Source organism: Astyanax mexicanus, chromosome 4, assembly GCF_023375975.1.
Source record: "Astyanax mexicanus isolate ESR-SI-001 chromosome 4, AstMex3_surface, whole genome shotgun sequence".
Lineage (NCBI taxonomy): Eukaryota > Metazoa > Chordata > Actinopteri > Characiformes > Acestrorhamphidae > Astyanax > Astyanax mexicanus.
The window spans coordinates 31,225,001-31,239,091 of NC_064411.1; the positions used below are offsets into that span (position 1 = coordinate 31,225,001).

General features: G+C 39.1%; 1 protein-coding gene across 1 annotated transcript in view; it reads right to left on the bottom strand.

Moving 5' to 3' along the window:
- Positions 1-14,091, bottom strand: part of LOC125801092 (myelin basic protein-like) — a 66,955-nt gene that overhangs the window by 35,502 nt on the left and 17,362 nt on the right. Inside the window, exon 2 of the mRNA XM_049476870.1 lies at positions 4,596-4,654. Coding sequence (XP_049332827.1) covers positions 4,596-4,640 — 45 coding nt within the window. The 5' untranslated portion in view covers positions 4,641-4,654. The remainder of the gene's footprint in view (positions 1-4,595; positions 4,655-14,091) is intronic.

Sequence of the window (14,091 nt, forward strand, 5' to 3'; positions counted from 1 at the left end):
CCTCTCTCTCTCTCTCTCTCTCTCTCTTTCTCTCTCTCTCTCTACAGTGTTAAGCTCTGCTGTCTTGTGCTGAAATACGATTTCCCTCCATCTCTGTTCTTTATCTTCGTGGCTGTGGAGAATAAAGGAGAAACTCTGCCACCAGGAGATCAGCTCAGATCTCAGAGGAACTGGAAAGCTGGTCCCTGAGCGTGTGTGTGATTAATCTACTGCTTAACCTCTAATTGACCCAATCGCCAAAGTCCTCAGCAACCTCTGTGAAACGACCTGCAGCCAGGAACACATTCATCACTCCATTACAGAGCTAACTAACCTCCTCACAGAGCGGCCAGCAGCAGACTGAACACACTGAGAGCCAGCAGCACATCATATCCACTCATTCTGTTGCGTGATGTGCCTGTACTTGAAGAGACAGGTTCTGGCAGGGGGCTAGAATTCAGCACAACACCTGGAAAAGCAACTCACTGAACTGACAACACACACAAATACACACCTCTACAAAGCAATCAAGATGCAGCCTACGCAAGTCCTTCAGTGCGCTTAGTCACTAAACTGCAGTGTGAAACTAAAACTAACTGGACTAATAATTTTCATCTGTCCTTTCAGGTGTAAAAAGGTAAAAAGATCTTTTAGGTAAACATTATGTTTAAAAAAAAAGGAAAACACTACATCCAGCAGAATCTGTAAAACACAATAAACTAAGACCAAAAACTTGATTAACGAAAATGTGTCTAAGCTAAGACTTCAGAGAAAATGGGCCACGCAGCAAGACAATGACCTGAAACAAACAAGTTTTTCTACCAAAATTAAAAATGGTTAAGGGTTAAGGAAGAAAACTGTAATGTTTTGCAATAGCCTAGTCAAAGTAATGACCTTAATCTAACAGAGTCACCTGGAAATCCACGAACAGTTTACCAAAAGACTGACTGCATTTCTTTGTGTAAATTTCACATTAGCTACGTGTGACCATGACAAGAATAGCACTGCTGAGCTAGGTATTGCTGAAGTAAATATATGATTAGATAGCACTGCTGTGCTAAATATATTACTAAAACAGCACTGCTGGGGTTTCTGTATTGAGGTATTGTATGTCTGCTGGAAAATTAAACATGTTAAATGTTTAGGAAACATTTGTAAACTGTCTGTTTTCCAGCCGAAAGATACAAGCTGTACAGTATTTAGGCACCATATTTTTCTCACCAAAGGTGCACTTAAAATCCTTAAATTTTCACAAAAATCGTCAGTGCGCCTTATAATCCGTTCTATCTATCTTATGTATGAATTTATCTAGTCAGGTTGTAAGGAGCAGTAAAGCCACTTTGCTGAAGTCCAGCATTATAAAGGAGTTTCAGTAAAATTTCTCCAGCACTGAGGCTGGAGCAGCATTAGTATTAGCCGATAAACACAACGCTAGCTCTTTTGCCATTCAGAGGTGAGTATATTGGACTGTAGTCTGAATGTTTACCATGTTACAACAAGCTACGTGGGACAAACCTCTGGCTGAAAGCACCCTGAGTTACCAGAACATTTAGGGTTTCTCAGTGTAGCGCTATCGGGCGCATTTACTAGCGCTGAGCACTGCTAACTGCGGCTAGTACTTCTGCTAACAAAGCTAAAATACTGGTAATCTAAGCTTACTGTTTAGATAAACAATTGTCAGGAGCGAAATCTGTGTAGACTGACATCCAGCGCTTTTTTTTTGTTAAGAATTACAATTTTGTTTACTTAACTTAGCTTTATACCTAAAAATTAGGAAAAACATTGTTCCTTACTATTGTCACTTAAAATGTGCCTCATAATCCGGTGCGCTTTAAATATGAGAATAGACCAGAAAATAGACATTTATTCATAGTGAGCCTTATGATATGGTGTGCCTTATAAGCCGTAAAATATGCTAGTTAATTTAGCTTAGTTAAATTAAGCCCTATCCGGACGGGATTAGTTTCTCAGGGAGACCACTGTAAAAAATATTTCCCACTTCTACCCTGTGATAAAACTCTTGCATCCGGACTGCAATAGAAAAAACAGGAGGACCAGTGAGTTTTTTGGCTTTTTTGGGCACATGATATCGCGTTCAGTAGCTCCTCCATTTCCACTCGTTATTGTGTTTATCCGCTGATTTCCGTGGACACGCGTCCAAAGTTTAATCACGGTGTGTAGCTGTGGAAAAATTGCTATTTTATTAAACTCGAGGTGACGAAACGCAGAGATGTACATCCAAACAGGACTAAAATTACCGGGAACCACAGAGTTCAGTAAAAAAAAAAAGTAGATAAATCTGCCTGTAATTTTCTCAGAAGACGTCTAAGAAAAACACATACATGGTCGTTCCGGATGGGAATAAAATCACAGAGATAACATAACAGAGAAAATTACACCAGCACCCCATGAGAAACTAATCCCGTCCAGGACTTGTTTGTTTAATCTGTATAAATTTCAATCACAACGAAAACCAAGAAATGCTCAAAGAAAATGTGACTGTGCTGAATTTCAAGAGAAATGGGCCACACAGCAAGACAATGACCCTAAACAAACAAATTGTTCTACCAAGAAAATGGTTAAGGAAGAATAACTGTAATGTTTTGGAATGGCCTAGTCAAAGTCCTGACCTTAAAAGTCTAATAGAGTCAGCTGGAAATCAGAAGTGCAGAAAAACAGGCTAGAATGCCTCTAAAAGACGGCAGCAACATGCCCTAAAGGTAGGCTTGAGGCTCTATAGGTTAAAACAGTCTGTGGATAGTCTTTTGGGAGTATGCTAAGAATGTCTATGGCGCAATACACTGGATGTTCTATTGCAAGTTATCCAACACCAACTCTATCTAAAATATGAATGCACTGCTTATTTGGCAAGCTAAATAATAAAAAAAAATTAATAAATTAAACTGAACAATGACTCATTTATTTGAAGTAATACTGCGTAAAGTTTCCTAAAGAAAGAACCTTTTTTTCTAAGCAGCAGCAGGCTCACACTCCTTAGAGGAAGGAGAGAGAGAGAGAGAGAGAGAGAGAGAGAGGCAGCTGGGAGAGTTGACAAACTCCAGGCTCAGTTTATATTAGAATTAATAAAACAAAACATTCACTATCACTTCTCACACTTGATTTAAGTGTACTATCTCTTCACAAACTGGCTGTTTTCCAGGGGGAAGATACAAACCTTACAGGGCAAGCTAGAAAAGATATCCTACCACTTTCCTCAGGCTCTGTCGGGTCGGGCTCAAGAAAATGATCTGTGATTTAGGCCTATGCTTATTAATGCTATTTTTTACTATATATAAAGCTATGGCGTGTAGCAAAGTACAAAAGTAACGAATCAGGAAAAAAAAGTTACACAAGTTAAAATGTTTTAATAACCTAATTCTGAACATATTTTGCTCATTCAAACAACTCAGAATCGTAGTTTAAAAGGTAAATTTTAACGCCCTACTCACAAAAAAAAATCAAACTGGTTTTCTTGGGCACAATCTAAGCTCTAAGATTAGCTAGCTAACCAAAGATTAGCTGGTTAACCAAAAGACTGACTGTGTTTCTGTGGCTGGAGAAGCTCTGACTAAAATGACTAAATTGAAAATTAATAACAAGTGTAGCACGGCTGAGATAGCTAGCTAGGTAGCTACCGTATTTTTTTAACTATAAGACGCACTTAAAATCCTTAAATGTACCCAAAAATCATCAGTGCGCCTTATATATGAATTCTACCAGTCAGGTATTAAGGAGCAGTAAAGCTACTCTGCTGAAGTGCAGCATTATACAGGAGTTACAGTGAAGTTTCTTCAGCAGCAGTATTAGCATTAGACACTAACCACGCTAAGCTCTGGTTCTTTTGCCGTTCAGAAATGAGTATTATGACCCTGTAGCCTGTAGCTAACCCTCGCTAGCACTGCTGGAGCAGTATTAGCATTAGACGCTAACCACAGTGCTAGCTTTTTCACAGTTCAGAGGGGAGTATTATTGGCCTGTAGTTTGTGTGTTTGGGACAAACCATTAGATAATATCGCCCTGTCTTACCGGAACACTTAGAGTTCCTCAGTGTAGCGCTGTCGGGTGGCTAGCGCTAATGCTAATGCTAATACTCCAGCTTTAGTGGAAATCTAAGCTAGCTGTAAATAAACAGAAGCACTTTACTCACCCAAATAAACAGTTTTCAGGAGAGAAATCTTTGTAGATCAACATCCAGTGCTTGTCTGACTTGTCTAAAAATGTTTTTTTTTTGTTTACTCAAGTTAGCTTAGCTTTACAGTGCTGAATTTAGAAGGAAAACATGGCGACAACCTTACTAGTTACTAGGGTCGCATAAAATGCACTATATAATCCAGTGCGCCTTGTGTATAAAAATAGACCAGAAAATAGACGTTTATTAATAGTGCGCCTTATAATCCTGTGTGACTTATAGTCCGGAAAAACAATATTTAAACGCACTATTTAATTGATTCAATGGTAAAAAAAAAAAAAAAGGAGGCAAATTTAATAAAAGTTTCAATAAAAAAGTTTGGTATTCGACATTTAGCAAAACGTTTCATTTTGTGCAGAAATGTTGACATTAAATCTTTGTGCATCTTTTATATAAATTGTATTAATGGGTGTGTATTTGGTTGTACCTTGGTCTCAGGTAAAGGCTCCCGTTTCCCCAGGTGCTGTCCCATGCTGCCAACAGCAACTGCAGAAACACACACAAACATACACACAGAAATCAGCTATAAAACACAGCAATCAACTGAAAGCAAAGCGAAAGTATGTGCAGGAACATGATCTGTGTGTGTGTGTGTGTGTGTGTGTGTGTGTGTGTGTAGCACAGGGAGAGGAAGTGGAAGAAACTTCAAGAATAATAGCACAAACACACACACACACACACACACCTGTGGTGAAACACTGCTCTGCTCTGCTTCTGTGTGCACAGAATGATTGTTTTTTCTTTCATTGACTAAAATAATATTTTTTTTAGATTAGCCAATTACTGTAACTGTAATATGACCAATTTACAGGCTGTAGTCATTTACAGCTTGTGACGTTAGCTAGTGTGAATGCAGTATGCAATTATAGTACTGTTCTTTTTAAGTCCGATTTTTCTTATTATTCCACCTGTTTTTTGTCACAATTTTCAAGATATCAACTCCTTTCCAGCTCTACAAGCCCAGCATTACTGATCATGATGCACCTTGTATACAGCCTTTTGATTGGAATGATGTTTTCTTTGTAAAAAAAAAATGTCAATATTTTTTGCCCATTAAGAGTGAATGGGGAGCAAAAGTGCATGTCCATGTCACGATTTCTGAGATATGGAATTAGCCATACATTTAGAACTCATTGCATACTTTCGAAAAATATGCTGTACTAACTAATAAAATGTGCGCTTTTCATCAATCATATAAATTTTCCCAAAAGGAATGAATAGGGGTTCCCACACACCAAATGAATATGCATATGAATATGTGGAACCCCTTCTCTGCATGGCTCTCCAGTACTGTGTGAGTATGGAGAAGCTGCTGGATAAACCAGCTATTGCTTTTGCTAATGCTTTGTCAAATTTGGGTACCACAATTATCTATACAGTCTGTGCAAAAAGGAGCACAGATACCATAGCAACCACAGCAGCACCTTAGCAGCCACCTAGCAACACAATAGCAACCAATACGGATACCCTTGTAATACCTTAGCAACACCCAGCAACCACTTAGCAACACTAGAGCCTCCACCACAGACACCATAGCAACCACCCATAAGTCAGCACTGCAATCTAGTTTAAGCTATTCTTTCACTTAATAAATTGTAGAATGTGCTGGAAAAGCACACTGAAATGTGAGTTTAGAACAGGTGTGTCCACTGGTTGCAGAACATCATTAACGTAACACTGGGCTGTGGAAGTGCCGGTAATGAAGACCAAAAGTGATTTAGCAACGTATGAAACTGCACACCACTCTATTACACCAGGCCTTCTGTACGAGCAACACCTCACAACAAATCAAGCATCTTTTCGCTCATTGCGGTACCCCCATGCATTGATTAGTTGGTGTCTTATTTTATTGTCTTCTTTTGTTATTGTCTTCTTTTACACTTAAAAGGCCAAACAGCAACTTTACAGGAGATAATACAGTGACTTTGGGAATTACTTTTACACAAGATCAAAGTAATTCGAAATTGAGTTTGTGTACAGCTGTCTCTATCTCTCTCTCTCTGCACCAAATCAGATGGAATTTGCTTGACATTTAATCAGACTGTTCAGAGCTGCAGGCGGTGGAATGCGTGTGCAGCCGACTGACTGATCTCCACCACATCCTTTAACAAACACACCTGGGTGTGTAGAGACACACACACACACATTCTTTCACAATGCCCCCATCCCAGGATTACTCATTACAAAATATTAAATAATACTGATTCATTATTTACATCTACAAAATCTAAGCATTCTTGCACAACTACCTCATTTCCAACAAACCAAAAGAGCAGGTGTGAAAGGAGCTGTGAACCACCATCCGGATTAAAGGAACAAAACCTGGTCTAACCAAAAGAGGTGGTCTCAGTCCGGATCTACTGAACCACAGACAAACAATAGAAGAAGAAAAAGAACCAGTGTTGTGCCAAAATCTCCCTCCTGTATCTACTGTAACTGTAGATTAACCCTTATCTCTAAAGAGGAATAAAAGGAATCTGAGGGACACAGTTACACTCATTCTGCTGTGTACTGCTCACACTGTTTCTCATTTACTCACACTGTCTCTCTCTCTCTTGGTCTTTCTCTTCCTCTCTCTCACTGTCTCTTGCTCTGTCTTTTTCTCTCAGGCATGTCTCGCCCTCTCTTACGCTGTCTCTCGCTCTCTTGAGCTGTCTCTCGCTCACTCGTGTTGTCACTCGTTTGCTCGCATACACAATATAACAAACACATAAACCTTGGTTTAAACAGTGGTCTGGACTTTCAGGTGGCTTCAGATCGCTGGTTCGAATCCTGTTCTTGTAGTTCGTCATCGGCTACTGGAGCCCTGAGAGAGCACAATTGGCCTTGCTCTCTCAGGGTGGGTAGATGGTGCTCTCTCCCCACATCACTCCAAAGGGTGATGTCAATCAGCACTGAGCGTCTGTGAGCTGATGTATTTTAACCGAGTCACTGCTCTTCCAGAAAAGGAATTTCCACTGGTTACAGGACCTCATTTACATAACGTTTCGCCATCCAAGTTCCAGCAATGAAGACGAAAAGTGATATTGTGGTATCGTACAAAATGGCCAATCTACCTTACTGCAAAATCTGCAGGAACTGCATGAATATTCAAGCTGCATAAGGTGGATTATTGCAGGAAACTATTAGGAACCTCTACAACTCCAGAGTATTTCTGTATGTGTAGTTTAATAAATATTGCCCATATCAGTCTAATTTATTGATAATTCCCTGTTCCTAGTAACTCCTTAACCTCCTTTAGAATAGCACTGCAATCCAACACTTCCTTCTAGACCCAACTATAGTTTAGATGAGGTTTTGTAAAACATAAAAATAAGATCCTGTACTTCGAATACTGCTAAACAGTGCAGTTAAACAGTGTTGCAGATCCTTTTTTTTTTCAGTGTGTGAGACTTTGTACATGGTTGTATTCTCTAGTTTAATGTGTATGTGGGTCTAGGCCGGATGCAGGGTTTAATGTTTTACTCTGTGGTATAGGACTAGAGGGAAAGTCAACTTTGTCACTCTTGTTTAGTGCAGGTTTATGAGGAATGAAATACAGCCACTCTAGAAAGCATTGCTAGGTTTAAGCAGAAAAGACAAGTCACTAAATCATGAGCGTACATGGTCTTGTTTTCCCTGTATAACAATAAAGCTGCTGTGATGAGTTCTTGATTAAATTTGCAATGTAATTGAACTATACATTGATTAAACATCTACATTCTGTAAATCTGTCAGCATGGTGGGCATGCTGTGAGGCACTATGTTACAAACCATTCATAGTGTAGTGTATGATTTACCTGCTGTCTTCTACAATAAGGCTTTATCTGCATTTACATTTTCTTCCCGTTTTCTGACTCAATTTAAATGCTACTTTCGAAAATTGGCTGCTTTTTCTACTGCAGGCAAAACGGTCATTTTCATTTTCATAGATAGATAGGTACTTTATTGATCCCAGAGGAAAATTCTAGATTGATCCCAGAGGGAAATTCTTTTATGACCATATTGCATATTTACGTACTTACAATGATCAATGAAAGGACCAATAGGTATTTTATTTTTAGTAGTTAATTATAAAATTATCAGGATGTATCATCAGATATTTAGGGTTTCTGTGCTTGTTTTGGCCTCTGTCTCCACCTGCTGCTCCTTCCACAATGTAAACTTCACCCCGAGGTGGCCAGTATGTACACAACAGCAAGCGAATGGTGCTGCAGCATGGAAGCTAGCAAGCGGACTAGTTAAGCTAAACTTAACTGCTACACAGCCTACAAAAACATCAGAATGTTTAAAAAAAATCTCAGTGACCAAAGAAGGAATAAAACAAGAGTGAATATTGACGGTGAGTTGAAATGTGGAGAAGACTTCGACCTTAAAAAGACTACAAGACTGATGCCGAACTGCTACTTTTCTCCTGAACAGGTAAGCTAACTGGCTAGCTAATTTAGTTAGGTAATTATTACAACCACTAGGTTAGCTGACTAGAGACTGGTGTTTAAAATAATTAAAAAAATATTGAGTGTTCACATTCATATCAGTGATCTGTGTGCAGATGGGATAACAAGGCAGAGGGTTGCTGAAGGAGGTAGATTTTAGGAGATTTTAGCAAGGTTAGCTGAAGTGATCTGGACTATGCTGGCTAATGCAATCATGCTACACATGCTAACGTAAACTTTAATCAATCACAACGCAATTTAGAATATCCAAATTTACCTGATCTCATTTTTTTCTTTTTTTTTGACTGTGGGAGAAAACCGGAGTCCCCAGAGGAAACACACGCAGACATGGGGAGAACATGGAAACTCCACCCAAATAGGGACTTTAAGACCCCAAGACCCCAGTGCTAACCACTAAGCCACTGGTGGGTGATGTGCATCAGCACAAGGCATCTGTGAGCTGATGTATCAGAACTGAGTGGCTGCAATTTCCTTCAAGTGTGCTGTGATCATTAAGCAGCAGTATAAAAAGAGGCAGAGCCTTACTTCACATGTATCGGAGAAGGCACGTGCAAGTCTTACTTACTTAGTCTTACTAGTCTTGTGTTGTGGCATCACTAGTGATGGGGGATATACAGCTGAATGGGTGGGACAATTGTCCACATAAATTGGGGGGGGGGGGGGGGGCATCAATACTGTGTTTGAAAATCGATACAATATTGCAAAACAAAATATTGTGATATAGTCCATAACGTCTCTCCAGCAGCATCACTTGAAATATGACACCACTAAACAATAAATGTCAACCATATTCATAGAAAAAAGATAATAAATGCAAAAAGTTGATTGAATCTGTAACGTAGCTGTGGAAGATGAAAGCTGTAGAATGGACTCGCTGTGAGAAAGAGTGGGAGTGCTGCAGATAACAGACACGCTATCAGAGCCGTGTGATAAGAGACAATACAGCGCAGGGAAAGCAGGGAGAGCAGGAGACTGCAAAGACTTTAAATGTTCTGAGAGACTGAGGTCAAAGCAAGAATCTGCAGCTACAGCGCTCATTCCCACGGAGCTTCAGAAAAGCTCTCAAACTCCATTTATGATAATAAGGAAGCTCATAGAGTCTGTGGTAGTGGTCAAGTTCAAAAGACTTGACTGTAGCTTTAACCAAGATACAGACAAGACTAAAATACTGCCTCTGCTGCACTACTTTCAAAATGCACCACTATTGCTATGGTATTCACAGGTTTGTTTTGAGAAATAAAAAAGCAAAATCTGATATAATTCCACAAACACTTCCAGAAACGGGCTGGACAAAATGATTAGCACCTCTGCAACAACATAAGAAACAATTGTATTTTAATAAAATAATGCCAATGATAAGAGAGTTAAAACTGAGGAAATCTCAAACTCAATAATTGTGTATTTCTATCACACTAAGCACAGAGAAAATACTAAAGCTGTCTAAAAGTGTTTACAGCCAATGGCACTGCAGCCATTGGAGGAGAAAATTGAATGAAAGATTGTAAAGAAGGCTTGTCTGAATGGTGGCTTTATCAACTTAACAATCAACTTCCAAACAATTTCAAGCTGATCTATAAATCTATATATAAACACACACACACACAACATGCTACCCCGATTCAGAAAAAGATGTTAATACTAGGGATGTGGGGGATATGGCCCAAAAATTATATCACATATTGTAGAGTATTTATGATTTTCTTGGAGATATATTTTTAACAAATACTGAGAAGTATATGTATTATTCATTTTGACAATACACTACTGTGAAAAATAAATATTAAAGCTTTATTCAATATAACAGTTTAACACATTGAGACATGTCATCTGCTGGTGTTGGTCCACTGTGTTTTATTATCAAGTCCAAAGTCATGCTTCCCTCTGCTGACAACTTTTATAGAGACGCGGATTTCATTTTCCAGCAAGATTTGGCACACTGCCCACATATCTTATATAATATTCAAATTTTCTGAGGCACTGATTTTAGGGTTTAAGCCACAATCATCAACAATAAGAGAAATAAACGCTTAAAATAGATCACTCTGTGTGTATTCTAATTTTTTGAGATGCACTAGTATTTTTGTTCATTATTAGGGGTTTGATGGGATCTCGTGGCACAAGATCTCACAGGATTAAAACGTGATATTTCTCGTCAAGCTTAAAACTGTCTTGCGGGAAAAAAACATGGACTTTTTAAGAGGAATCTAGCAACACAGTAGTGAAAAAACTCTAGTTTTCAAGCCATTTTTCATTTTTGACGTGTTCTTTAAAATTTAATTTTTAAATCTCGTCTTGTTCTCGTGAACCCAGTATCGTGTCTCGTCTCGTCTCGTGATATTAGTGTCTCGTCACACCCCTAGTCATTACTGTACAAGTTTACAGTGGAGCAAAATAAAGGCCCTCTAGGACAGTAGTGCAAAGCATAGCAAAAAACTATCAATGAACGTCTATTTTTGGGTCTGTTTTTATACATTAGGCACACTGGATTATAAGGCGCATTTTATGACGGTAGTAAGGAACAGGGGTGTCCACTTCTTTTCCTTCTAATTCAGCAGGTCTGGCTGCTAGATGGCGAGTGCTGTAAAGCTAAGCTAAGTAAACAAAAAAACTTAAGTAAACTTAAGTAAACTTAAAAAAATAAACAAAAAAACATTCAAAAGAGCGCTGGATGTAAATCTACACAGATTTCTCTACTGAAAACTGTTTATTTGGGTGTAGTAAAGTGCTCTCCTTCATGCACCATGTTGCTCAATCCTGCCGCTTTGCACTGTACAACATCAGGCCACCCAACTCCTGGTGCAAGCAGTGGTCATCTCACGCCTTGACTACTGCAATGCCCTGCTAACTGACCTCCCGGCCTGTGTAGCAAAACCACTCCAAATGATCCAGAATGCAGCAGCACGTCTGGTCTTCAACCAGTCAAGACGGGCACATGTCACCCCGCTGCTCATTGAGCTCCATTGGCTACCAGTTGCTGCTCGCATCAAATTCAAAGTGCTTACAGTCGCCTACAAGGTGATGACAGAACAGGCTCCTTTCTACCTGCACTCACTCCTGAAGGCTTACGCTACCCCCGGCCGCTGCGCTCCTCCAATGAACGTCGCCTCACTTTACCAAACATTTACACAAAGCAATCCAGACTGTTCTCATCTGTTCTATCTTTAATCTATCGCTATCTTTAATAAACTCCCGAAGACAGAGCTCTTCAATGAGCACTTACTCTCCTAACACCTCTAACTAACTACCTTCCACTATCAGATCAGGAGAATCTCTCACTATCTTTAATAAACTCCTGAAGACAGAGCTCTTCAAAGAGCACTTACTCTCCTAACACCTCTAACACACTAACTACTTCTAACCTCATTTCCTTCTTCCCCTCATCTACTCCTCTATCCTATTATTTCCCTTTGACCTCCTTTAGGCCCTGTCTAAAGATGTTTTTACCTTTAACTTCTATTACTTTTGTACTTGACTATTGTAAGTCGCTTTGGACAAAAGCGTCTGCCAAATGTAATGTAATATAATGAAAAATGTGGTACACAAAGTTCAGATGAGCAACACCAAGCAAACAACTATACAATATGCAGTATATAATGTTAATGCAGAACGTTACTTCATTACTTCACAGCATCAGAGTTTGCCAGTAATCTAATCAATGTGTTGACATGAAGTTGAGTAATCAGATAATGGTAAAATCTTTTAGTTTACATGAGTCCGGCCATAATCAGATTTTTGCTTTGCAACCAGCCAATAATCTAACAGAATAAGACATGATGTAGACATGTGATGGAGATGCAATTTGATCATGCATCATCTAAATCCTGTTCTGCCTTCATCTCCCAGGTGCTGTGTTTAACAGTGTTCAATGTTCAATTTCCGCTAACAGGGTCTGTTTTCACTCATGCACAGACTGAGACATCCCAGAATACTTAATTTAAGAGTTTACATGCACTAAAAAATACTATTACTGAGCTAAAATCCAGCTCTCTTCATCAGATTTTCTTAACTCTGATCTAAGAATTCTGAGTATGCTGTTAACAGTACAGGCCAAAAGTTTGGACACACCTTCTCTTTTTCAATTTTTTTACTTAAGGCATCAAAACGATAAATGAACACATGTGGAGTTGTATGTACTTAACAAAAAAAGGTGAAATAACTATAAATATATATTATATTCTAGTTTCTTCAAAATAGCCACCCTTTGCTCTGATTACTGCTTTGCACACTCTTGGCATCATACTCTCAATGAGCTTCAAGAGGTGGTCACCTGAAATGGTTTTCCAACAGTCTTGAAGGAAGGAGTTCCCAGAGGTGTTTAGCCCTTGTTGCCCCTTTGCCTTCTTCACTCTGTGCTCCAGCTCTCCCCAAACCATCTGGATTGGGTTCAGGTCCGGTGACTGTGGAGGTCAGCTCATTTTTTTTAAGTACATAAAACTCCACATGTGTTCATTCATAGTATTGATGCTTCAGTGAGAATCTACAGAGTGTAAATAGTCATGAAAATAAAGAAAACACATTGAAAAAGAGAAGGTCGTGTCCAAACTTTTGGCCTGTACTGTATATGAATACACGAATAATCAAAAAACTGCATTAATGCGTTAATGAACTAAAGTTTAAGTGCATGTAAACTTTTGTCATGTAAGTGTCAGCGTCTCAAGTTACTGAGGTTGCTTAAATATCTGACATCCTGAGAGAGTTTACGGAGATGATATTATGAATTTTAATTTGCAGACAACATACTACCAACAATTAATAAATAAAATAATAAAATGTATTCTAGGAAACAAATTAAAGTCATGGAGCTCCTCTCTGCTGAATATCTGAATCTTATTTGGAATATTTTATTTGCTCTGCTGTTTTTTTTTTAACAAGCGTGCGTAATCTCAGCCCGCCTGCTTTCAACCGCTCGACTGCAAAAACATCCAGCTAAACAATTTCACAGCTCAGCTCCCAGAACGGATGACCCCGGCCCCAGCTGAACGCAGAAATGAGGAATCCAAAAGGGCTTTCCGAATTTCACAGGTAGCTGAGAACAAATGAGTTCAGCCATGGCTGAGAGATTCATACACAATAACAGAATCTGCACATCCAGCAGGTCCTGGGGGTCAAATACACTGAAATGATATCATCTCAAACAGCGGGTAGCTAGAGGAATAAGTGTTGGCACGCTGGCTGGGGGGTGGAGGGTGAGTCATTCAGATTTTTATTTGTTTCTGTGAATTTCGTCAGAAAGGGCCACAGCCAGTTCCACACGGAGTCATTGTTTAAAAACAAGATATACACAGCCAGGAGTGCGATAACACTTGTATAAGGCTCGAGGAACAATACAAAACCAAATCCATATCCATTGATAAGCAAACCCATTAGCACTGGGCAATAAGGACCAAAAATATCCTCTTGATTTTTTTGGCTAAACGGTGATATGTTGAAATATATATAAGGCTGTGGAACTGTGGAATATAAGGCTAACACTGGAAATTACTGCAT